Genomic DNA, 27,118 nt, shown 5'->3' on the forward strand with positions numbered 1-27,118 from the left:
AACGTAACGTGTGTGTGTGTGTGTGTGTGTCTGTGTGTGTGTGTGAGCTCACCGACGGCCAGCAGCAGACTGAGCGGACCGAAGCTGCGCGCTGCACGAATAAATAACTGAGGGCCGATTGTTCGCTGCGGCTGGAATGACTGGAATGTAAAGGCTCCAAGTCCCTGTGGGATCAAAAGCGGAGCACAGGGGAGGAGGAGAGGAGAGGGGGAGGCGAGGAGAGGAGAGGGGGAGGGACGGAACGAAAAAAATTGGATTCAGAGCAGCAGCGTATACTGTCTCAGCTGGCTGCTTGTATCATGTAAAAGAGCTTGTTGTTGTTGTCGTTTTGTCATTTTGTAGGAATTTAAAGTCCCTGCTGCTCCAACGTTTAAAGTCACACCTCGAGGAGCAACATTGAGTGAGACTGCAGGAAATAAATTTAAAAAAAGATCATAAAATGCAGTAAAACATTTAAATCATAAAGTGGGCGTTAAAATACGCTGGGATATATCAAGGAATATGGTGATTTATAAGGATTTCTGTGTTCCAACACTAGTACGTATGTGATTTCGGTTAGATGTTTTGCTAACATTTACAAAAGAACGCTGATATCTGACAAAACCCATACAAAGTCTCAATCTCCCATTACAAACATGTGGTAAAATGTAAAGATTTTATTGTCGATTAATATATATATATTATATATATATTAATATAATATATCTTTATATATCTTTATATATCTTTTAGTCTAAGGAATTTCTGAAAATTCAGAAAAAAATACCTCATCTCAAATTCCCAGAAGCCTCAGCGGATGTATTCAAACTCCTCTGTTTTCAGTTTGTAAACCCAAAAAGTAATTTTCGTTTTAACTGAGAAAAAAAAGCAAATTCTCCCATTTAAGGAGCTGAAAACAGAGAGAATGTTTAACATCTTTCGATAAATGTCCTAAATGATCACTCGGGTTTCAAAATTGTTGGTGATTAATATTCTGTGGATCGACTCATGGGATAATTGACTGACTAAAAATGATAAATGTGATATTGAACTGAGACCTCTTTATAATTTGCGTTAGTTAAAGTTGAACTGTATTTCATGGTGGATTTTACCTGCTGAACATGACAGAAACTACATAGACTTGGTATACGAGATCTCATGAAGCAGTAATTTAAAAAAAGAACAGTGCTGTCGCATAATCGAGACGTGGATTAATCATTATTTCTTTGAGCAGCCTTTTGTTTGCATGTGCCTGGTAAATATTTAAGCCGTGGCCCGTGGCAGTTAATTGCAGAGTGTGTGTCTGTGTGTGGACACGGAGGGAGAGGGGTGGGTGCGAGGCACGCTGCCTGCCAGCTGTCCGTGGACCGAAATCCCCTTCCCCTCCTTTAATAAGAGCTCTGAGAGATGCATTGTTCTCCCCCAAAAAGCAGACATGACGGGGGCAGCCCCTGCCATCTGCCGTTCCACCCCTCCACCACTAGCACCAGCTATACGCCTCATTCATGCTCACAAACACACATGTATGTGGATGGAGAGACCCTGGGATCAGCTGGCTGTTGGGGGGTAGGGTGCTAGCGCTGGATAGTCGTGTCATTGATTGCAGCCGTGAAAAGGATCATCCTAATGGTGGCGCAGGCTGTTGGGTGTAAACAAGTCTCCTCTTGTCTGTCAGCATGAAAAACCTGCAGGTTGCTTTATCTTAAACGCTCACAGGCAGATGTCCACCTGCGGATTTGCATGGCAGTTGAAGTCCAACAGTTGCTAAAGAATGCGGATTGCCTCAACAACTGATAACAATCTACAGGTTTTGCCATTTCACAACTCATCAGGGCCAATAAGATAAGCGAGAGGTTTATAATGCCTCACATTGTGCTGTTGCACTAGTACCATTTTACGAGGACTTTATAGCATTGGCTACGGCGCTTCAGCTTGCTGAAGGATTAGTTTGACATTTTTGGAAAATAAGCTCATTCGCTTTTCTTGCTGAAAGTTCAACGAGGATGCCCTTTTGTATCTGTATGTCAAATATGCCAACAGACAGTTAGCTTAGCACAAAGACTGGAAAGAGCTTCGCCCAAAGATGAAATGAGTCCATGCACCGGCCGCTCTAACGCTCACCAAATACACGCTGTATCTTATTTATTCATCCGTGCAAAAGACAAAGTGGTGTTTTTACAGTGGTTTTATGTTATACCTTGGCCAGAAGCAGTCACTTCCTGGAGTCTCGTCATCACCATGAGATCGCTGGGCAACTAGAAAAGACCTCCAAAATCAATGCTCCAAGCCAAGAAATTATTTGCATGGAACATAACGTTAATAATCTCAACCTTCAGGCTAGCTGTTTCCAGTCTTTATGCTAATCTACGCTAACCGGTTATATATCTTCATATATATCATCTTCATATATATATAGTCCCATGCGAGAGTGGCATTAATCCTCAAAACTAACTCTCGGCAAGAAGGTTTTTTTTTTTTCCTAAAATGTCACACTATTCCTTGAAAGGTTTGTTAACTGAAGAAAAAAAACTGCAATTCATCCCACTAATTTCCACTATGAAACTATAAAGAGATATTGGCAACAATGGGCCACATTCATTACACGGCAGCCCTGCATTATGTCATTCAGTCCAGTTTAATTGACCTCACGTAGCATTTCTGTTCAGCTGTGTCATCTTTAGCCAAAGAAAGAGCAGCTACACAGAGAGCACCGTTGACGCACGCAGTTAATTTGCTTTGTGGAAAAATGTGTCGTCAATACGTGGCATCATTTTCTGATACAGTATATGGATATGTCTGAACTTTTTGTTTTTATCATGCCACTGTGTCAACACACCATTTCACCTAAAGATTGATACTGCTCTCATATCTGTATTTTACTATGGAGCTAGAGTCAAATGTTGTTAGCTTAGCTGCTTTTTTATAGCATATATTTGTTTACGTTTTGGCAAATTGGGACTATTAAAAATATGCTAAATTAGCTATTAGCAGATCCTGTTTGCAAAATAACCATGGATGTATAGACAACTATCACCAGATCACTTTGATACTGAAGAAAACTTAGTAATCTTTTTTTAAACTTTTGGACAGTCAGGCTAGCTGTTCCCTCCTGCTTCCAGTATTAAAGCTAAGCTAATTAGCCCACAGACATAATATTAGTATCAATCAAGAAAGAAAATATTTCCAAAATGGTCGTTCCTCCTGATTAAATAAGTGAGCCTCCTAACATTGGTTATTTAAATCAGTACACAGTTACAATGATATGCACATAGAAAAAGTACAGCAGTAGAACGGATGTTACCACTCAAGTCAACGTGGCAGAATGGTCAGCGCGGCGGCCATTTTTATGCGTGCCATTGCTATTGCGATTGTTGTAGCAGGCTTACTTCTGTATAAACTAAGCAGACTTACAGAAAGTGGCGGACTCACTGAGGTGAGGTTTTGCAGTACCAGCTAAAATGAACAGTGCAGCAGTAACGTTACAAAGCCTAAAGAGCCAGAGAAAATGAGTAAAATCAAACAACTTAGTGCTTCATCAACAACACTCTTGTAAACAAAGCATATTGCTTGAGCGACAACTTTGTTTGTCTCATTTTTCTGTAACCAGTGTAGCATTAAAGCACGTTGTAATTAGCAAGCAAGAAGTGCTTTAATGCTATACTGGTTACAGAAAATGAGACAAACAGTGGGCCTGTGCCGCTGGGTCTAACCGTCCCTCCACCTCACTCCCTGAGAGAAAGCAAAGGACAAGCTAACTAGCTAACTAGCCAGCTATCCCTCTAAGTCACTGCGTCCGCTCTTTCCCGCCCCACTGACGTGTGTCGTTACCATAACAACTAACAACAATCACCATTATCTTTTGAACTAGTCAAATGACCGTGGAAAACAATTCAATGTCTGTTCTTCCGTCCTACTCTATACCTGTGGATTAGCATTAGCATCAGAACTTAAGCATGTTCTCCTGAGAGGGAAAAGCAATTGGAAGGAATATATTATGTTGTGTTTTCCATCGTGTGCTTATCTCTCTGCTGAGAGTTGTTTGACACAGGTGAACGATTCTCAGGGGAGGCACCATGGGAAGAAAGTCAAAGATTTAACTGAAACAGCACATTTTACACCATGTTTGTCTCCATATTTGGCACATTTCAGCTTTAAAGACATCCTGTAAGACTTTTCTCCTCAGAGTTTTGAAAACCCATTTGCCAACAGGGGTGACATTTAAGATCAGCCATTGGGACCTGTTAATGGCGTGGCCTAGGCTGACTGGGTTAACACAATGCAGACTGTGATCTGGGAGCGGCAGCCTTGTTATGTGAGGTGGGACAAGCTAGGCGCTCCAGCAGCTCCTTTTGTTTTCCTGCAAAGGAGGAAATGGCCGCATTCCTCACATTACCATGTCCATGGGGTCTGACCGAGCCTCCAGTCTGCTGTTTTACTGGGGACGACAGGAGGGCAACCAGCAGCCACTCACGGTTTCTTTTTAATAGGGGGGGGGGGTTCTCTAATGAATAACACTGCTGTCCTAAATCATAAGCACAACTTTTCTTCGTGGACAATAGCTACGAATAACTTATGGAAATTGTGAAAGTGATTTAAATATACAGAGGCAGACCTACTTCATTCTGATGTATGTAGATTTGTGATCTTTTTTTTTGCCAAAGTTTTAAAAACAGACAGCAGAGAACAATTTTCTATAGGTCATAAAATTTAAAATCTGAACAAGAAGCGGTTCCTCTCGCCTTGTGACACACGAGATAGTAAAGAATTCACAGTGAACCAGCAAGGAACTATGAACAGGACTACGCCTGTGAGCGATGCTGTTTTGCAGATAAGACAAGGACAGCATATATTTTCATGATCGTCTCGTGGGCTCATCACTTCATGGTCCTACTCTGTTCCACTTCAGCTCAATTCAGATGCATTTAACATGGATGTGATTCCCTGAACTCCGTGGAGTTTGATTCCGGTCCATACATTATTGTCTTACACTGTAAAGTAGTAGACAGTTTGGGATTCAAGTGTTTGGTGAGAAACAACCTACTCATTAAGCAAAAATCAGGATTTGAATAAGATGATAGAGCCATGTTATTTGGCTATGACTACATCCACTTCTTTGTATATTTAGTTTAACGTCCTTATATTTGAGGCTATAAGGACTTTTGAAGTGTGTACTATGCATGTACGAACAACTATAACCTCTCTTATGAATTGGTTTCCATAACTGGTGTAAAATAGTTAATAAAAAAAACCAAATATGAAAGCACTTTAAAATAAAGTGCACTGATCTATCTAATGAGTCCAGTGCTGACATGTACAGAGTTGCCCACAGGCTGCTGGCCATTTGCTTTAACCAGGGGTCAGAGAGCAACTGCCGCGGTGATAGTCATCTCTGCAGCTACACCAACATCCTGCCGTCTCATTTCCCTAAACAAATCTGTCTAAGACGCTCTGCTAACAGCCACCCTGACACGCATGTAACCACATGTCACATCTCCCGTTGGTCTTCCGCATTACTTTTCTGTTGAAAAAGACACTGAAACAAGCCAATTTAGAAACAAATTCAATCCGCGATTTTGATTTGATGACTTTACCTCATGCTTTGAGGTACCTCAAAGAAAGGCAAATAATGTAGAAGATGGACAAAAGCAAGTCTAATGTAATTACATTACATTACATTACAGTCATTTAGCAGACGCTTTTATCCAAAGCGACTTACAATAAGTGCATTCAACATTGGTAATCAAAAGAACTACTAGTCACCACCGGGTAATCTCGAGAATGAACAATTCCCAGGCGTTGATAACGTTACGGCTGCCTATTAAATGGCTCCTTGTATTGTGAGCTCTTGAATGATGAATGAATTGAAGTGTCTTGACGGTCACCTTCAAAGGCAGCAGGTAAGGATTGTCTATTGTGCTGCATCAAAAACAATGGTGGCTTTCGAGCCTATAGTGCTTCAAGTCCACACAATGAACAAAGACTCGCTCAGTTGAGGTGGTGTTGATATAATTCACGTTGACGATGTAGATTATGAGCTTTTGTTATGACGGTTTTGGAGAGAGTTTAGGAGATAAAAAGCTGCATGTGTTATACCGATACAGCTGGATTGAGAATATATTTTTAAGGGCAAAATGGTGAATTCTGTTTTAATAATAAATTACCTAAAAGCTACAAGCCAAAGTAAGATTCACAAGCCTTCTAAACCCCCAAAACAATCACGTGATAAGACTTATCACTGCTGTAATGAAACCAAAGACACCATTATGAAATAAGAGCAGCGTAAACACTCAGAGCAGCTGATGGCCAAACATTCCTCAGTGTCACTGTTGCAGAAACCTTTGGAAGGTGTTAAGCTCAATTTAGCCGTTTCAGGGAAACAAGCAACTTGTGTTTGGCTCACAACACAGACCGTGTGTCCACAGATAACAAAGGCATTCTTCTGAATGCTTGAGTTGTGTTTGAATGCTGCCTAATGTTTATTGAAAAATAGCTGATCTGAATGAACGTTTAGGTCACAAGAAGTGGCATAAACAGAGTTCTAATCAAGGAAGGCCGGGAAACTGCAAAAACAGCAAAGGCTGGTATTTAGTTGACTATCTCGGGGCTTCAGTCTGAGGGGCAGATGTTTTGTGGGAACAAAGCACAGTGAAGACTATCTCCTGCCCTCCAGCTCAGAGGCAGATGCACCTGTCAGCCCCTCCACCACATGGACGTCTGCCACAAGAATGCAGTGTATACAAAAACATCATGCAGACCAAGCATACAGTCAACAGTTCAAAAATACAAAGATGGAGACTTCAGATACGTAGCTACATTCTGTAGAAACTACATCTACCACCTGTTTTCCTCACTGAGTGGACCTATTCAAGTAATCTTCCCATTTGGTTCACATTCTTAAAGCCATTATGTTGAGAGCAGGTGGAAGAACCATTTAACGTCACATCAGCTGCAGCTCACTTGCAGCTGTGAACGAGTGTGCGGACTGTTTAACGGGCCAGCCGCCGTTGCTCGTGCCCAACAAAATATACTTGGCATTTTTAATCCACGGACAAACACATATCATTTGTGGATCCAAAATGACAGCGACAACAAGGCTGAACAATGAAGCTCAGGTTACACCCATGCTCGCCTGCCCCCTCCGCATCGAATGTAGGCCTGGTGCGGTCCCAGTGGAAGCAGATGGCCAGGGCAAAGCCATTGCTTCCAGCCCAGATAAAGAAGTCTCCTAGGGCCACGCTGAGTGCAGAGCCCCCAATCTGCTCATCAGCCACTCAGCTGAGATGGATGCCTCTGTGGAACGGCCCTGTGTCAGACAGGGAGCAGGTGGTGGACCTGCCGGCAAGGGGTTAAACACTGGGATGTCCATTATAAAGGCGAGAGAGTGAAGGGGAGGGTATTGACAATTACAACAAAGGACGACCAAAAATAAGAAAATAATGTAAGATATATGTATCAGTTTACAGAGCAGTTGATAGGCATGATGAATATATTCAAACAGGTGGGACATATTTAAAAACAATTTGAGGATAAAATGAGTTGATGTTGCAATTTACCCTTCGCTAAGCCCCGCCACTGCTCCGTCAAGCTGTCAGAGTCACCATGGAGCCCACACTGTCACTAACTGCTCTCCCAGAATGAATGTTTTTCTAATTTTTGTAAAAAAAAAGAAAAAAGAGATTTCAGAGAGAAGTAGACAAAAGGGACTACAATAAGTGTTTGAAGGATATATCCAGCACATCAAACTGATTTAGGTTAAAAAGATAAAGAAATAGAAGAGATAGAAGCTGAAGCCTACAGATCACAGTATAAATGTGAACCACCACATCTTCCCCTGGTAATGGAGATAGAAGACAATGAAGTTATGGAACAGCACTGTTCTTAAAGCCATTAGGTCTTTATACACTGTTACATGCTAGCATAGAAGTGATGACGCGGGTTAATAATGAGCTAACATACTCTGCTAATGTTAGCTCCAGAGGTCTCTACATAGCAACGTAACGTTTTAGGAAGGTATTTCTCCTTCCAACCTCTACAGGTAACAAGTTTAACGATGACTACCTCCAAATCCACAAAACCAGCCTGAAAATGAAGACAATCTGAAACGATTGAGAGTCTGTGGAGCAGAGCCTTTTGTTGTCGGACCCTGGCCAGAGCCGGCCGAAGCTACGCTATGATGGGCCAGTCTGAGTTCAAGGTTGGGGACTAGGCGAAGGGTCACTTGGATTATTCTTAAATCTTAATGTAAAATGCAAATATTAACATGCAATGGTTCAACCAGTATTGTTTGGCCAAATAAATGATATGTATAATCAAATATATGAGTGGGGATTGAAAAGTTTGCATCTTGTACATTTTCTTCACTAGAGAACTACTTAACTCGAAAATATGAGCCTGTTTCACAACAAAGTTATAAAGATTCCTGAAATATGAAAACATGAATAACTTATAATTTAGTTGTGTATATGGAATGATATTAGCGGCAATTGGCAATTTTGAACACTGAAACATATTTTTTAACAGTAATAATTGAATATAATTTGAGCAAAATCTATTCTGGGCTCAATAAATGTATTGCATACTGTCTACTATGTATATAAGCACACATTAATAACTCAGTCTTACTCATTTATTCAGTCCAGAATAGAATTTAGTTTTCTCAAATTGCATTATAATAAATTCTCTAATCATTATGCTTCATCTGCCCTCAAAATATCCCATCACCACCTGAATTGTGACACAAGTATAATTCCATACATAGTGTTAATCCATCCATTTCTGCAGAGACCTGTTTGTTTACATTTGCATGGTCTGCGACACAAGAGGAGTAAAGCAACACTTGAAGTGAACATCTGTTTGGATCTAAACACGTCTGATAATGTAGTTTACCCGTGGCTATATTGATTGTTGAATCTCAGTGTTGTAGCAGAGGTTATTGTCTGAAAGCAGCGCCTGACACAGTTTCCTCTGTCTGCCCCCACCTCTGTCCCAAATGTCTGACTTTGTGTTTCTGGCAATTTGCTCCCATTGTGCAGCACTTCCTGATAGGAGGCACTCTGGAAGACTGGGCTCACTCAGCTGCAAAGGAATGTGACATTCCTTTCTAAAATTACGGATGTTTCTTTGGATTTCTGGGGCCGATTTCTGCCATTTTCACTGCGATGTTTGGAGAAAGTGTTTCCGGACAGACGCGCAAGTGAACACAGAGCATATACTCCAAACTTGATTCACGATTGACTGCAACAGACTGTTGGACGCCAACAGAGTGTTTATTTATACTGGTAACACACCAGTGTTCTTTTGTCCACATTTAACAACATTAAATATGTTTGAGGGGGGGGGGTCATCTGCCATTAAAAGAATAAATAAATGAATCCAAAAAAGGAACGTGTTAACAGGATTTTATATATCAAAATTACAATATGCTGCATTGCATATTACTGACATGCAATGTTACGGCTACTGAACCTGAATGATTATTCTTACACCAACGTGACTAAACACAGTGGTTCCCAACCTATTTGGCTTGTGACTCCTCTGAATTAAGCAATATCTACATGTGATACCTAATTACATAAATTACTTTCATGCATTTAAACCATAGAATCATATTTTCCATTAACAGTAGAATTTATTTCTATTTTTTGAAGCCTGCAATTTTTTGGGCCTGTTGGTGGCCACAGAAACAAGGTGTGAAAACAACATTAATATATCGTCACATTTTAAGTTGATATGGCAACTCTATGTTTACACATCCAGCAGATACAGGAAGTAACATTAGCACTCATTTGGAGTTGTGTTTGTGTCTACCTGAGGAAAGTAAATACAATATTTATTCCCCTTTGAGCTCTGTTTTGGTCTCCATCAATAACTTTCTCTTTAGCTGCTCAATTCTCCAATATTTTCACCAGTTAGACACAAACTTTGTCTGTCTGACATCTGGCGCTGGGCAGGAAGTTCAGGGCCATTTTGCTTTACCTTCTTTGACGAAAAACAGCTGCCTGCTATGGCTGAAAACAACGCTATGAGAGCAGTGAGAGTGAACCAAAACCATAAAGCTCTTCTGTATAGCTGAGGTGGATAATTGACCCTCGACCGTAGACTGGCCAATCATAGCTTCGGCCAACTCCGACCAGAGTCTGACAACTGTCTCTCTGCTCCACAGACTCTCATGCAATCTTTCAGATTTTCCTCATTTTCAGGCGTTTTTTTGATTTATAGCTAGTTATTCAGGTAGTTTTTTTTCAAAATATAGAATATTTATTTGGGGAGTGCAATTAGTCACAGTGTGGGCTCCATGGTGACAGAGTAGCAGCAGCGTAGTCATGTGAGTTATTGTTAGTGTTAGAATTATGATTACAGCCGCTTTAATTATATTGTGACCCCTCTGATTTGGGCCACTGTTTTAAAACTGAATGAATTATCTATAAATGAAACCATAGTTAATATATATATATATATATATATATATATATATATACATATAAAATGTCTTGACTATTAAAACTGTGATAATTCTGTCATTAGTTGGGCGTTCTGATTAAACAGAAAAAAGGATTTTCCATAAAATAAAAAAACTTTTCTGCTTGATTTAACTAACTGACATTTGAATGTGCCATCCGATGATGAAAACTGTCTTTTTTGTATCCCAGTATTTAGATGAACACTATCAACTAACAACTTAATAAGTCTGAAAGTATAATGGTGAAATCCACAGTCCTCAATTCTGAACAATTCATGTGTTTGGTGTCCTTCTCTTTCAAATGCTTTTATTTTGTAGCTGAGAACTCTCAGCCAAAACTGTTAACAGGGACATCTACATGTAGATTTCTAAATAAAAAGGGAACCCTGTTCATACTTGTTGAAAAGCACTATGTCAGCAGAGAGCTTTGGTAAATACAGGTCTAACTGAACAAACATGCGGAGGCCACAGCCTCGCTGTGATAACCTCTATCTCCAGATGGTAGACTGCAGTTAAAGGGCCAAAGGAGAGTGGAGGGGTTAGACGTCAGGAATGAGGAAATCCCACCCTGGCCCCAGCAGATAGAGGACAGGAAGCACTGCCAATCGCATACAAATTCACCCTCAGTAGTGCAACATGTGCAGCTCGGGGTGAGTGCGTTAAAAGCGCGGGACGAGACCTGCGGACCTCTGATAGTGCATGGGCAGGTGGCCTTTATGTGCCTGATGACATTTACAGGCCTTGTCAAGTCCAGGAGTCCCATTCATCAAGTGAGTGTCTGAACCAGTGACCAGCTTCATGAGAAATACATTTAATTTAGCTTAAAAAGCAAGCGCCGGCCTGAGAGCTAAATGTATTCCGTTCTTTACATGTTCAGTTCTTCTTCTGCATTTTATCAAAGAAACTTGTATGAATGAATAAATAGGTGATCACTTAAAACCCTTTTCTGATATGCAGACAGCAAAGCACACGCCATCATGAATAAATCGTTGAATTAAATAGCGTACAGTTAACTTTAAACACCTCCAACAATCACAACTCAAATCCTGTTTTTGTAATGATTGGACGCCACACATCCTTGGCCTCGCTTTGCATGTTTTAAAGCGCCGTCACTTCTTCTCAATAAGTCAAATCCACAGTGTCTGACAGAGGCATTGCATCGATCTTATACCGCAAATGTGTATTTAAAATATCCGACTAAAAGTGTCTTCCAGATTTGCCTGACGAGCAGAGCCGCGAGAGCCCGGTTATTTACGAGGCACCGCAGAGTGACCACCACAGGTGACGACGATTTTCTCTGTGATCTCCCAACTTCTCTGACAATTTTACGGCCTGTGTAATTAAAGACTTAAAACACACAGGAGCAGCAAAGTTGACTCAAGCATGAAAGAAGGGGGAAGCCGTTAAAGAGTCAGCAGTGTTTCAGTTTGACTGAGCAGGCATTTAAATTGGCGTTTTGGAGATCCCAGATAAGGCAGTGGCATTGCAAACACGCAGCTTCAAGCTGCTGTCCCACCGCTTTGTTGAACGTCAGTAAATGTGAAGTTTCAACTGAGGAACGATGAAGTAAGAGACGTTACATAAGAGGATACGCGAGTGATATAGGGGTACAGTGAGTGATATAGGGGTACAGTGTGGTGATTTCACCTTCTCGCATGCTTCAGAGGGAACTGGGAGGAGGTGGGTGTTCTGGAAATGGACAGATAAAGACATCCATTTCTGAGCGAGAATAATCTTGATAACACTGTCGTTATCCCCCCCCCCCCACCCCCACCACCACCACCACCACCTCACTGTCAAGTGACAACAGCTGCCGGAAGGTAATGAAGCGTGAAGAGGCTCCCTCTGAGGACAGTTTTACACCATCCACTATCCAGTATCTGATTCCTTGTCACCATGTTTGGTTAGAATGAAAACATAGATATTCTTCATAGACGGATGAAGAGGGTACTTTCTCCGCGTGCGTCTTCTTTTTGACACGCTTTAGCAAAAGTACAACTTTTCTCCATCAACAGTGATCAAACACGTTATTTCATCGCAGTAAAAGAGCAGCTCTTGGCACCAAAGCAAAAAAAAAAAATCAACCTCATCGTGGCCACTAGAGGAAAAGTCAGGAAATCCTAAAAGTCAGTAGGATGTATCCTCTGGGGAACATGAAGATGTCAACATAAAATCATGGCAATTGCATCTGATAGCTGTTGAGATATTTAACTCAGGCAGCATTACATTGCCGTTCATAGAGCTAAGATGTTTGCCAAGACGAAAAAACAACATAGAGGGAAAAAGTCAAACCTAATATTGGATTACGACCGAGGATAATGTCAGATTTTGCTGCAGGTAACTTATAATCATGACATTTCTACAGTGTCATGGACAGATGAGTAGGTTTTAGAAACTACAGAAATGAGGAAGGACGTCACTTCCTCAGACATTTCTCTTGAAAAGATATACAAATCAAAACATGTTCAGCTGTTTATGTCACTACACATGAAAGAATGTAAACTGACACTTCCCCTTCTGCAATTCATCAGTGCATCGGGATGCTTGTGTGACGCAGATTATAATCAGTTGTTGCACATTGTTTGCCCCCCCCACCCCCCCACTTCTTCCCTGGAGTTCCTTTCTCAGGTTTGGACGTATCAAGCACATCACAACCGTCTCAGACTGAATGGCGGCCAAAACTTCAGTTTTTCTTCAATTTGTAATCATATATCTACAGCTGTAACAATATGCAAATAAAAGGATACAGCAGTCACGATCATTTTTCACTACAGTCAAGATAGACGGTCCCCTCTCTATATGTGTGTGGCTTATTTCTGAGAGTACATTTGGATTCCAGACTCTGAAATCAGGCCAGCTTACTTTGTTTTTGCCATCAGCTTTTGTTCGCATGCAAACATTCTATAGTGGCTGAGACACCAGCAAATAACGAACATGATGAAACCATTAAGTAAATCACTGCACAGCGTCTGACTAAAGAGGCTATAGGCTCTGTGCATCACATGGCCAGAGCTTGACCCAAATACAAAACAGCTTTCATCAAGAGACCTAAACAGATAATACGCTGCAAGTCTTTTGTACTTTTTAAAGGATTATCAATTGAAGGGAAACACTGCAACACATTTATTTAGTCAGAGATGACACATATAGATAGACAAGCATTCACATTAAAACATAGTTCGATCGTAAATGACTGAGCCGCAGCCACAGTCGCCCAGAGAGACCCGATTCATGTGTGGTATTTCTGAAGGATCTTCTTCAGGACACTGTGAATGCTGGTCACAAATAGTCCATTACCCTCTTTGGTGAAGTGCACTCCATCTGCCACAAATATTTTCCTGTTGTTGTATCTCAGGTGGGGATGTTCAATCACTTCACCGTCACAGTTTCCAACAGCTTTTCTGATGCAATTGTTGACGATCTTCCTGTCAAAATTGACCTTCCCCGGCTGTCCATATCTCCACGCTTGACGCTCGTTGATGCAATTGTCATTCGAGGAAACTTTGCTTGGAGCTGCATCAGGTTCTTTGTCATTCTGGATGCAAGTTCATTGGCGGGCGTCAACCCCAGATCGTTGCCACCGGCGTGGATCACCAAAATGTCAGGGGGACTTTGAGTTTTCAATTCGGCATAAAAACTGGGGAGGACGCCACTCCAGCGCAGGCATAAGCCCTCTTTCTTTTTGCCAGAGGCTTGATGTAGACAATGCTAGATCTTTTGTCCTCCGAAAATGGCAGTGGGTTTTGTGGACCACAGGAGGATCTGGTCGATGTCTGGTCACCCTCACCTGAGCTCAGACTTTGAGGACAACAGAAGTCCTTCATGTGGCCCATTGTAGCTAAAGGATGCTGCAACACTTGGCTGAATGTTATCCTCTGAGCAGGATCCAGAACTAAGTGGTCCGAAGACTTGGAGGAGAGCTGGTTTCCTCTGACGACTTGAATGCCCATGTTAGATGAGGCACATTTAGAAATGAGAAACCTGCTTTTTTTTTCCAAACTAGTCTTTAAAAAGACGGTTAGAAGAAACAGTTTTGACTTGTTTTCTGCACACAGGAACAAATGTGGAACTGACATGATGAAGATTTTGTAATGTGTCTTCTGGAATGACATCATCATATTCCACGGAACTCTGAACAGCCTTCGAGCAGAATGGAACTCTGGTGAGAAAGATATGTTCGTGTGGTACAGTACTTGTACTCTGAAGTATTTACCTTCACATAAACAGTACAAAACCTTTTCTTTAATGAATGTGCTTGCACCAAAGGCCAATAAAAGTCTACCCTCAAGAGCATCTGGTTCCCACTTGTTAGTTTATTTAATATCATGTCACAGCTGGAGCACAAAACGCTGCACAATGGTCGATCAAACTTGTGCATGTCATTGCGTGAGAGAGAGAGAGAGAGAGAGAGAGAGAGAGAGAGAGAGAGAGAGAGAGAGAGAGAGAGAGACGATGTTGGTGGTTTTAGGGGAATCTGAAAACTAATTACACGAGACAATCCAAATGAATGCCCTCATTAGCCATGAATGAACAAGGAATGTTCTAAATAGTTTTTACATAACAGAAACCCTGACATCAAAGCGCACATGCAGAAAGCGCATCAAAGAATTCCTGTTCTAACTGGGCTGAATGTCAACAAGACGACGCTCCATTTTCGGGTCTGATAAAGCTCTGGCTCAAGGGCTGTATGAGAATTTAAACTTCATCCTATCTAATTAAAAAGGTACAATCCGCGATCATCTTGTAAACAAAAAGGGCTGCCCCAGCATGAAAATGAAAATCGTTGGTTTGGATCCTACGATTACCCTCCGGGTGACCACACCATGCCACTTTAGCTGGGTTTGCCGTGTCGAGGTCATATACCAAATAGCACCATTACTACACCTAATGTGAATTCTTAAAACACAGGTGCATTTCCTGCGTGGCAATCGGAATCACTTGCATAAACCTTCTCTTCGTTCAATACATTGTTGGCATAGACTATATATAAGAAGAAGACATAGTCACTATGACATCATCCGTTTGTGCCTCGAGTTTGTCATTTTGGCCGTCGTCATTTGCAACCAGAAATGAGACGAGAGGGAGGAGCTAAGTAAAACTGAAAGCTGACTATGACATTTTTGGTGATCAGAACAGTTACAATTAAATTTCATGAAGTGAAAACACAAAGTGAAAGGGTTAAAGTTGTAAGACAAAAACAAGAACAACTCCCAGACTGGAGAGCACCGTGGTAGCAACCTGTCAATCACAGTAAGCCCCGCTCTAAAGCATGCTCCTCTTTATGGTCTGTTTGACTCTAAATGGACCATAATTTACTAAATGAACATCATGCTGTATTGAAGAAGACTTGAAACTAGAGATTGAGACCATAAACTCATGTTTACAATGTTTACTGAGGTAATAAATCAACAGCGAAGTAGAGTCATTTTCTCATAGACTTCTATACAACCAGACTTCTTTTTGCAACCAGAGGAGTCGCCCCCTGCTGGCCATTAGAGAGAATGCAAGTTTAAGGCTCTTCAGCTTTACTTTTCAGACCTGGAAGTTGCCTCTTGATTGTTTTCCAACTGCCCTGTATCTCTTCATTTCAAGAATAAATATCGGACTTCATATTTCACATAATCATGCTTTTCTAATCTAGAATTGCATTTATTTTTGTGGGAAAACTGCTCTAAAGATTAAAAGGACATCAGTGTGATAATTTGTTGCTGTATATATTTTATTGAAAAATAAAACTGATTCCATGGAAGCAAAAAAGGAAACACATTAAAACTAAATTTTATAACTAAGTAGCTTTTAGTCTACATTATTTACTTTATAAAACAATATAAAACAATACTTTTTCAGTGATTAACAATACAAAAAGACTTTTTAGACAAAGTGCTAAGACAAAGGCTCGGTACTTGCACTTTTTCTCAGAAATTACTTTAATATTTCTCATCAGGACAAGAATTTAGAGTAACAGCCTTAATAAATGCATATTATAAAACATTGTATATAATAAATATAAAAAATACAGATTCACAGATTTGCAGCACATGACAGCAAGGACTGTATCGCCTTCTTGTAATTTACACATGAGAGTAATCCGCACAAAAAAGCAACAAAAGTACTGCTGAACGGGACCACAAGCTGACCCCTCTGCATCAGCGACCATGTGCTGCTGTCTCTCTGCAGATACAGGGAGTCACTCCCAGGTCCCAGCCATTCACACACAATTCCGACCTTCCCCAGACCCCCAGACCCCCAGACCGGACACATCCCCAAGAGCTGAGCCCCGATGTCCAGGAGCACCTCTGAAGATCCATGGTGACTCCGGGGACCATGAGGATTTACTACTCTGTGTTGGAACGACTTGTTGAAGGATGTTTGAACTGTACAGACTTATTTCCAGCCAGCAACATCTGACTTGGTTTCCAGTCTCTGTGCGCAGGTTCCATTAGGTCAGCGACCCTCCGTGGCCTTTAACCAGCCTCGGGCCTTCACCAGACTCCACCTACAGCCATCGACAACCAGCTGTATCACCAGCTGCTGCGTACTGCCTTGGGCAGCCCGCCTCAGCTTCCACCTCCAGCTCTCGCTGTGTTTCAAACACAGAAAAAAAAGATAAAAGGATGACGGATACATTAAATAATATAACGCTACTTTTTGCCTTTGCCAGCGTTCGGCCACACCCTTCGTCAGTGAGTCTCTGCCTTTATCCTTGTAGAGCGGTCTCCGCCTACAGTCTCTGCCTTCAGCTTTCAGCGCACTTTAAAATGCAGCTGTCGCCATTCAGCAGCGAGCCCCACCTGCAACTTTTGGTGACAAGCCAGCAACCTCAGCCAGCCATCTGCTGCTATAAGCTACAAGCCTCATCATCCAGCAGCAGCCCCAGCATCACACGCCACAATTACCTCTGTTTTATATTCTAGTGACCTCAATGTATATTTAGCTGCTCTGCACAGCACTTTGGTGAGCACACACTAAATGTGTTCTGTAGGTAAAGCTGACTTGAGCTAAACTAGTATTCTAGTAGTGCTTTATTCATTTCTATTGGTCAACATCTTGTCAGTGAGGTGGAGGATGGAGACAGGGAAGGTGAAGCATGACCATTCCCATCGTCACCGTAACAACTGAGCAAACCACGAGCCGAGGAAGCCCAAGACATTTGGTTGAAAGCTTCTGGAGCTGAATGCGTGTTGAGAATTTTTTTTATTTATTTTTTTTGTCAGGTGAAAAAGAGCACATCTATGTTATGGTAGTCCGACTTTTACTTGAGGAAAAGACTACGGGTTACATGCCACGGTGTGCAAACAAACACGTAGCGTTAAGTGGTGCACTACAGTGCATGCACGCACTCATTGTGTGTCGGAGGAGCGAGTCTTTTCCTCTCTGGCACAGCTCCCCCGTGGCTCCGAGCGCCGAGTGGGCCCGATAAGAACGTCTCTGCAGCATTTCAAGTGTCCCGCAGCGAGCGTCCGGAAGGTCCCACGGCACATGACGAGTCCGCACACACCGCTCCCCTCCACCCCACCCCTGACTCGAGAACAATGACACGCCGCCGTCAAGTACAGGGACACGGCCTGGAGCTGGAAGTGGGACAAGGACGCACGCGAAGCACGAGGGGCATGTTTCTCTGAAGGGCCCCCACCATGGAATGTGCAACAAAAGAATGCACGCGGGGTGAAACAATCCTGGGAACAGCTCGTCTTATCTTGTGAAGGATGTTCAGCAATTCAGAACGAGACATTTAGCGGTGCAACAAGCTGTGAGCGGAGAAGTCCATCGTACTGAAGAGACACGGAATGGTTTTAAATCGGTTATCAATCAGAGGTGTTTGTTTCCATCCCATGCTCATTAATCTCCGCTTCAGGAAATCCCCGCCACGCTGCATCGCCCGTGAGCCCTCTGCACAAACAGTCCATCTTCATTCTTCCTTCTTTACTCCCATGACAGGTCGTGATCTCTCACAGATAAGGGACGTTCCTCAAACAAATACCTCAAAAAACGTGATGATAACGTGGACCAAGTACCAAGTTTGACACAACCCACACATGTGTTCATTTGGCGTCACGTCACCTCAGATGGTTTGTGACACGAGGCGCTCGGTGTTGGACCGTGGAGGCATTCCTGTTTTATGACGGGAGCACGGAAAGTATCTGCGAACACAGACACAAGCCTCTGTATTGCTGCCTGGTTGAGGAGTATCTGACTTGGCAGGTTCATTACCGCCACAATGTCACAACAGAGGATTTACATTGCCCCCTCTGCTGCTCGGTTTACGGTACAGCTAGAGAACAGCCGAAAGACTCAAACCATCACTGCACTCTCAAGACTTTCTAAAGGAATTTAGAATAACTACAAATAAATAAATAAAAATACTTAAAAAAATTAGATACTATCAAGTACGTTTGCAGGTAAGATCTTTGTGTTTGAATGAGAAAGTTGAGCTAGTTAAATCCTAGGAGAAGACGGTGCTTAAATTGGAAGTTGGAAGTAAAGTGTCTCTGTGTTCACCTTCAAACTAGGGTCGGCAATCTCAAAAATGATTTTGTTATATTTGTTGAAATTCTCTTTACGTCCTGACAGGAATCAATACTATAAATGCTCTTATTAAAAAATGAACAATCCGGTATCTGTGGCTAAAGAGGACTGCAATAAGCTCGTCCAATCATTTCATTCGGCCCGAATGAAGATGTGGATGAAGACTTGAATAAAGACGTGGCAACTGTTTTGCTATACCTGCAACACTTGGAGCTAGTGCTGCTAGTTACCTTCTTTGGGAGAGTTGGCAACACTGGGCTGGCTTTTTCTGTTGGATCTTTTTCTTCTCATTCTGAAATCTAGCGTACTAGTCTCTTAAGAGCACTAACCCTAGAGCTTTAAATATCAGTTTAAGATGTGTACATACAAACCTGATTGTGAGACAAGCACAAGTAGTTAGGGAGCCAACGGCGGTCCAATATGCAACATACACAAGCGTGATGTGGAAACGTGAAGCCTCCAGGACACATACACTGAGAATGGAGCAGTTCAACCTTTAGAAATCAGAAACATATGCATAGTCATACATTTTCAAGGATTTGTCAGTGAGGTAGAGGGAGAAGATGCATTTTTTTCCCCCCGTGAAATAATTTTTTTAAAAATTCAACAAGAAAATCTTATCGAAGGGTCCACTTTTTTTTTCCTGAAGCTTTCAGCCACATCTCTTGTGTTCCTCAACTGATGGAGTTTGCTCCGTAGACTCACTCACTACCTTACTTAACCAAGTAACTCCAACTGAGCACCTGCTACAGAAAGCCACATGGCGTGGCTGAAAGCTCTGGAAAAAACAAAGTAAGTGGTCTTTGACGATGTTATCAGTCGAATCTTGCCTTGGAAGAGTTAGGGTATAAAAATGCCGATGAGTTGCTTTCTGGGAAATGTAGGATTGCGTGGTTTGGGGGCTTAATCAATACTTGAGACTAGTCAGAATATCTCGGCCTCTAGAGCTTCAACTTTTAACGATATGGATATTATGCAATACTAAATTGCTGGAATGTCCCTTTAAAATCACGTGCACAATTCCACTCAATAAACTATTCAATTATCAACTCCTCAATCATCTTGTAGCCTTAAGCAAATTCTTCCTGTAAATCACGATGTAAATAACGCAGTCCGAACTCTCCCCGGACCTGAATCCGCCTCACCCCCTCCTCCCTTTTACTAGGCCCCTCCGAAGAATCTCCACATATAAAAACCTTCTTCACCTCCCTCCAGAGAGAGCCAGAGGAATGCCTGCCTTGCCAAATTCCTCAGTGCTGTTTGTTGGGGCTTACAGTGCTAGCAACACAGGCTACCAAATACCGAAGTAAGAAGTCACTCACTGGGTCCAGGAGACCGACCGCTGAGCAGAACGTCTATTCATCGTCATAAAAGTTTGACAGGCGAAAGAATGAAAAACACATATTTCTTCAGATTTGTTCCCCCCCCCCCCCACACACTTTATTTCCATTCTATCAGCGTGTCCTTCGTTAAGGGAAGCAGTAAAATAGAGCTATTCCCTCTGTGGCCTTTCAGTGTTTGTGAGGTGGAGCGCCCCACATGGTTGATATTAACATTCCATCAGCTTTTCTAATGATGAGGACAAAGCGGGCCGCAGGGGAAGGTTCATGACAGCATTGGCATGGTGCACGCATTCCTGCACTTGACTAGCCAGGGGGCCTCTGCAGGGCGGGCGGTGGTGTAGGGTGGGGTGGGGGGGGGGGGGGGGGGGGGTTGAGAGACAAGTAACTGGGGAAAATGAGGAGCGCTACAGCAGAAAACTGCCTCCTCTCCCTCCCCGCTGTCCGGGACGTCTGGACAGACATGTACATATGTGGTATTTTCACAGTTAGGACAGACGGGCGTGCAGGGAGGACGGACGCTCCTTTGGCTCGCAGCAACATTCTTTTCTCTGGATGTAAATGCAAAGTCGTATTGACGCTCCAGGCAACTCGATGAACTGGAATGTGCAGCGTCCTACGGGGAGAAGTGGGAAGGAGCCTCCGCAACAAGTAATCCAGGTGGAATTCAGCAAGCAGTTATGCGAGGTCACACAAATACGAGCGGTCAAGAGTTCCTGAAGGTCGATTCGGTCGATTGAAAGCAAAGCTGAGGCGCATTTCCTCCGTGGTTGTGTAATAAAATCCAGCTGTGGCAGACAGGTGTGCAACAACATCACAGCCTCCTCACAGCGCATGCCACGTTACCACAAGGTCCCGGGTTTGATTCAAGCCTTGGGACCTTGGTTCTATGTCACGCTGATCTCTCTCTACCCCCTTTTCACTGTCAAATAAAGGGTAAAAAAGGATTTTCAGCTTCTCCTTATAGTATACTGAATATCAACTGAACTGTTTTCTGATGCTTTATAAACCAAACAAATAATGAATTCATCCGGAAAAAATATTGGCAGATTAATTGATGAAAAACGAAAAGCAAAGCAAAACATTACCAGCCTACAATTACACCGTTTTAACAGCTTCACTGTGCTGTAAAAAGTCTAGTTTGTTCGTCTTTCTGTTCTCTTTTTTGGATTACAAACACAGATTTTGTTGCATCTTATGGAAGCAATAAGACACGAGGTGATTTCATCAGTCAACCTTTGGATGAGCTCGACGCGACGGGACATAAACGTTCCTCGAGTGAAAAACAACTGATTAAAGAAATACATTAAAAAAAAAAGAAGGTCACAGGCAAACAATCTGAGCTAATCAGCTAATACTAGGTCATGTGTGTTACCTCATGCAACGGCGCCTTCACAGTGGGACAGGTTGCATGAGGCCATAACCCAAAGCCCCGTACAGCCTGGAATGTTTGAAGTACAATTGCTTCTTTTGACAGTTCCTATGAAGCTCCGAGGTGAACTTAAAGCTCTGCGGTGCCATTCTGAACTTAACTAACCCTTCGCCAAGTCCCGCCATCGAACGCCGTTTGGTCGATCATAGCATAGCATCGGCCAGCTCTGACAACTAACCGCCTCGGCTCCACAGACTCTCATGCGGTCGTTTCAGATTTTATTCATTTTCAGGCTGGTGTTGTGGATTTGGAGCGAGTCCCGGTTAAACGTTGTGTAAAAGTGATACTTGTTAACCAGAGAAGTTGGAAGGAGATGTGCGTTTATAAAAACAACCTGTGGAGCTTACATTAGCAGTTAGCACATCATTAACTAGCACTAGGCCCTTTACGCTACGCTCACTACTGCAGGTTTAATATATATATATATATATATATATATATATATATATATATATATATATATATATATATATATATATATATATATATATATATATATATATATATATATATATATATGTGTGTGAGTGTGTTTGTAGACCCTTCTGTGCGCTTATTTTTCCGTTTTTCCTCAAATTAGATATTTCTTCAGGGAGTGCAGTTAGTGACAGTGTGGGCTCCATGGTAGCTCTGACAGCTTGATGGAGTAACAGAGGGAGGCGGGGCTTAGTGAAGGGTTAACTGCAAACTGTAAAAGTGAGAAAAGACGTCTCTAAAGTTCAGTCAAATGTCATTCTCCACTGCGTACAAGAGCGCAGTCTTCCACACTGCTGTTCAAGGCACGTTTTCTTTCAGATTTATTCCACCTCGCTCCACCACTAACCATTCTTCTCTGAAGTCTGGGCAGACTCGGGCCCCGAGCCACTTGGCAGGTACTTGGACACTATCCTGATGCTGCTGTCCATCATACCCTGGATGTGGGTGTCCAGTCTCTGCACCAGATCCTTGGCCAGAAAGCTCTCTTTATCCAGGAAACGGGAGACCATGCCGTCCGCCGGCGACACTGACGGAGACTCCTGAGACGGAAGACAAACGCACAGCTGTAGGATTCTTAACCTTACCTTCTCTGCAACTGTGGATTATTATCATTAGTGACGAGCCTCACCACTGGAGAGGGAGAGGACACGATGTTGTCTGTGGACTCTCTCTGCGTCTCCTCCCTGTGTTTGCCATGTTGTGTATCTTCATTGCTACAAATACAGCGAGAAGTTGCATAAAGGTTAAATTTCTAGTTGTTTTTTTTTGTGCGCGTGTGTCTGTGATTATGCCGGGTACCTGTCCTGAGCAGGCTGTGGTTGCTCAGCCATGGCGTGGCTGAGCAGGGCTCGTTCATATCTGTCTTGACAGGTCTGGTTGGAGACCTCGAGTCGGGCGTGCATCTCCGCAATCGCCTGCCTTAGCTGCCGGTTCTCTTGTTCCAGGCTGCTCAGGGAGGACACGTAGCTCTCCCTCAGGGATGTGAGCGAGGAATCTCCCCTCTGAGGAGAGAGTTAAAACAAGGCACAGAGTGAGAGGAGTCAGATCAAGTAAGAAACGCTGAAGCCAAACTCAAATCCCGTCGGCTGCCATCTGTAAAATTGAGACCACTGTCAAAGCTGACAAACCTTTGGTGACTGAGACTCCAGCCTCTGCAGCAGACCCTTCAGATGCTGGTTCTCGGTGTGGACAGTCTCCAGCTGTGCCTGAGTCATCTGAGAAAGTCGGGGGAAGATGAAATCCAACTTATTTGACTGAACCCCTGTGCAGATACATGATTACATTACATTACAGTCATTTAGCAGACGCTTTTATCCAAAGCGACTTACAATTCAGTATCTATCTACACACCGTAGACGCAGCTACGGGAGACATTTTGGGGTTACGCTCAAGGACACATTGACATGAGACTAGTAGAGCAGGAGGGATCGAACCACCGACCCTCTGATTGAAAGGCGGCCTTGCTCTCCACTTAGCCACGGTCACCTGATGCCATACTCCTCAACCCTTTGAGGAAAAGGAGTTAATACAGGTCTATTTTCAGGAACTCCCATCTTGTGGACAAGTCACCAAGGCTCCTTCTACCTTTACGTCTGCACACACCTACAGTATGTCCGAACGACAAAGAGCTTACGTTAAACATTCTGTCCCTCAGCCTTAAAGAGCCTTGTGTTCGTTGTGAGCCTGATTTCCATAAACATCATGACATCACGGGGGCTACGCCTGTTTATTTGCTTACTTTGAGCTCGGCCGCCTTCTGCTCCGCTCGCTCCGCCTCGCCACGGAGCTGCTGCCCGATGCTGGACGAGGAGCCCTTGAGAGCGGCGATGGCGGCGTCACGTTGGTGCAGCTCAGCGGTCAGCTTCGACACCTCCTTCCTCATTCCCTCCACCTCGCCGCCGTGGGTCTGCCGGGCCCTCTGGAGCTCTTCTCTGATCTGTAGGAGGAATCCAGAGAAGTGACAAAGCGGACGTTAGTTGGGTGTGCTTCACACACACACACAACGATGTACGGCAGTCAGAGAAGACGTCTGACCTTTTTCATGTCAGCAACAGCGGAGTCGCGTTGTGCCTCGGCTGTCTGTCGGCTCTCCTCCGGTCTGAGCAAATCAACAAAAACGTGAAAAGGAAACATGTTGATATCGCATTAAAAGAAAGACAAACAGAAGCGTCAAGCGCATGTGACGCAGGCGCCTAACAAAGACCGGCGTTCACCTGTCTTTGAGACACGCCAGCTCGGCCTTGAGGTGAGCCTCGCGCGCTTCGGCGCAGCGGAGCCGGGTTGCAGTCCTCTCCAGATCTTGACTGAGGGTTTCCACACCAGCACAGCCCTGAGCTGCCAGGCAGTCCTCCAGAGAGCTGAGGAAACAAGAAGGGCTCTTTATTGACTTCTCTAACAACTCTTTTCATACGGCACACAAGCATTGACGCTGTTGTACTGACACTACTGTACCTACAGTGTAAGTATAGACTGCCCTCTCGTGTATTGCTGCTGTACTACACCCCGACCGAAAACACAGTGTTTACCCACCGAATGACTTGATCTTTAGCTTGCAGTGCTTGGCTCAGTCTGGCAGCTTCGTTACGAAGCCTTTGGCGTTCCAGACTGGCTCTGCGCACAGATGTATCCTGGGAGTCCGGCGTGGCGTGGAGTTCCTCCCTTTCCTCTGAAAGGACCTGTGAGACAGTTATATTTGTAACTACTCCACAGCAGCACCAGCTTATAGTGAATAGATGGTAGGGTCGGCCACAACCACTACAGGCCTCTGGCCCCTTAAAGAGGGGACACAGACAAAGACCGTTGAGGCGATCATGAATCTGATTTGGGCGTGGCGACTGATGGGACCAAGTCTGTTCCAGTCTGAGTCAGTTGTCACATAAAATCATACATTTTAAGTCCTCAGATCCAGATTCTATTGTCGGTGGCTGACTTTGTGCGAGCGCTGACTTCAGGTCGGCCTCGAGCTTGAATCTGCCACTGCCTGCATTTGTTCCTACCGTTGCGCTTCCCTGCCGCTCTCTGTGGTACTGTCCCAGCCACGTCTCGAGCGGTCGGAGGCGCTCCAGTTCGAGCTCCTGTGAGTGCATGCTGCCCTGAGCCTTCTCCAGCTGCGTATGCACACGCTGCACCTCTGAACAGCAGCCCCTGTGCTCCCTCTCCTTTTGCCACAACGCCCACTGGGCCTGGAACAGGAATGACGGAGAACAGGTGAGAGAGAAGGTCATCCGTTTGCATTTGCTTCAACAGTAAACTTGACAGAATTTACATGTCGTGGTTATGAATTTGCTTTTACTTTCATGTGTGTGAGCTCATCAGTCAGGCTCTTATTTTGGGCCTCCAGCGCTGTCAGTTGTTTTTGGTGCTGGATACGCTGCTGCTCCCATTCTAAAGAGCGCTGGTGATAGTTCTGCAGGGGAGAGACATGGAGGGTTATACTCCACGTAACCAGTAGGTGGCAGTAAAGGGCAATGAAAGGACTTATGTGGTACCTCAATCTTTTCATTGAGCCGGGTCACCTCTGAGCGGTCTGCCTCTTTCCTATTTGCTCCTCCACTCGTCTCCTTGAGCTGTTTGCGCTGAAGCTTGAGATAACTTCTCTTTAATTTATCTAACTGCAGGGGAAAAAATGTTTGTGAGAAAGGATTCTCCGATTTAAGTTTTAATCAGAGGCCTTGAAAGTTGTATTGTCAAATATATAATAGGATGACAAAACAAACCGTTTTGTCTCTAGATTTCACAGCGATCAATATGAAATGTCATGTTATGCTCAGTGATGTGGAGTAAGATTGTTGACATTTCTTTAGGTTTAACCGGTTCATAAGAATGTGAAGACACGTTGAGGAACTGATAAGACGTTTACAAAGCGAATACCACAATCGGCCTATCAGTTGACTGAAAGGCTGTTTGAGCGTTGTCTTCAAGTGTCTCACCTCCTCCCGGACCTTCTGCAGCTGCTGCTCGTACTTGTTAACTAACTCTGGTCGACCAGGCTGGACTTCCTCCAGCTGCTTGTGGAGCAATCCGATCTACGACCAGGAGCGATGGCAGCAACGGCGTTGTAAAAATGTGGGTAAAACATCAAGTTAGTAACACAAACGGCATGCAGAGCATGTGCGGTCAAACTGTCGGGATCATGCTGCAAGACACCTTGACAGTAAGACAGATGAGTTATTGTAAATGTATCTCCATCCCTCTCACTCTCTGTGAGCGAACAGGAGGTTATACCCTTCATGCTATTACTAAGAAACATGCAACAGCTACTGCACCTCCAGGTCCCTCCGTTCAATGAGATTCCTGGAAGTCAACAGCTCCTCTTCTCCACTTTTCAGCCTGAGCTCCATGGCCTGAATCTCAGCCTCCCATTCCCTCTTCTGATGGTTGATCATGATGTCAATCTGTCTCATCAGCTCCTGAAGCTCTGGCTCACATGATGACAGGACAGAGCTGGAATACAGACACCAACAAAAAAAATAAATCATTAAGATGTTGGCTAGACAAGTTAAAATACCACATGATCAAGAGGTCGCCATCACTGGTTACCAGCTAACGTCACGTTACCTCAGGTCAGGATTCTGCAGAGACCCCAGCGAAGGCTCCATCTGGTTGAAGTGATGCAGTCAGCGGTTTTTCAAGCCTCGCAGTGAACTTAAAACTTCAAGTTAGCTTCCCGTTATGTTAACTAACCTAGCAACCTCTGTGGCACCATTAACTAAGCTGCGACGACAACTGCTGAGTCGCGTGACTTGTAATTAAGTGACTAAAACGTTACATCAACGTTGTGGCGAAGTCGAACTTGAAGTCTCTAACATGGTTAGCAAACGTTAGCAGCTACCGTTAGCTAGTTTGAGTACGCCTAACTACTCTGTTTACATCGTTAACCGACCCAGCGGTGCACACAGCACACAG

The 27,118-nt window shown here is 43.5% G+C and overlaps 1 protein-coding gene across 1 annotated transcript; it reads right to left on the minus strand.

Moving 5' to 3' along the window:
- Positions 1 to 48: 48 nt before the first annotated feature.
- Positions 49 to 27,118, minus strand: cep63 (centrosomal protein 63). The gene is made up of 15 exons (XM_068707860.1): positions 26,771 to 27,118; positions 26,479 to 26,656; positions 26,143 to 26,238; positions 25,702 to 25,824; positions 25,506 to 25,619; positions 25,210 to 25,395; positions 24,743 to 24,888; positions 24,427 to 24,570; positions 24,248 to 24,311; positions 23,952 to 24,149; positions 23,341 to 23,427; positions 23,012 to 23,214; positions 22,842 to 22,926; positions 22,560 to 22,752; positions 49 to 164 (listed from the first exon to the last, which is right to left on the minus strand). The coding sequence occupies exons 1-15, from the start codon at positions 26,809 to 26,811 to the stop codon at positions 49 to 51; spliced, it is 1,974 nt and encodes a 657-aa protein (XP_068563961.1). The 5' UTR covers positions 26,812 to 27,118.

The sequence above is a fragment of the Cebidichthys violaceus genome, unplaced genomic scaffold (genome assembly GCF_023349555.1).
Source record: "Cebidichthys violaceus isolate CVI_PGR_0920_01 unplaced genomic scaffold, fCebVio1.0.p SCAF_13, whole genome shotgun sequence".
NCBI classification, from domain to species: domain Eukaryota; kingdom Metazoa; phylum Chordata; class Actinopteri; order Perciformes; family Stichaeidae; genus Cebidichthys; species Cebidichthys violaceus.

Coding starts and splice junctions, on each gene's coding strand:
- cep63 (XM_068707860.1), bottom strand. CDS start 26,811: ATGGAGCCTTCGCTGGGGTCTCTGCAGAATCCTGACCTGAG. Junction 25,825..26,142: donor TGCAGAAGGTCCGGGAGGAG/GTGAGACACTTG, acceptor TTTCCCCTGCAG/TTAGATAAATTAAAGAGAAG. Junction 24,889..25,209: donor AGCGGCAGGGAAGCGCAACG/GTAGGAACAAAT, acceptor ACTGTCTCACAG/GTCCTTTCAGAGGAAAGGGA.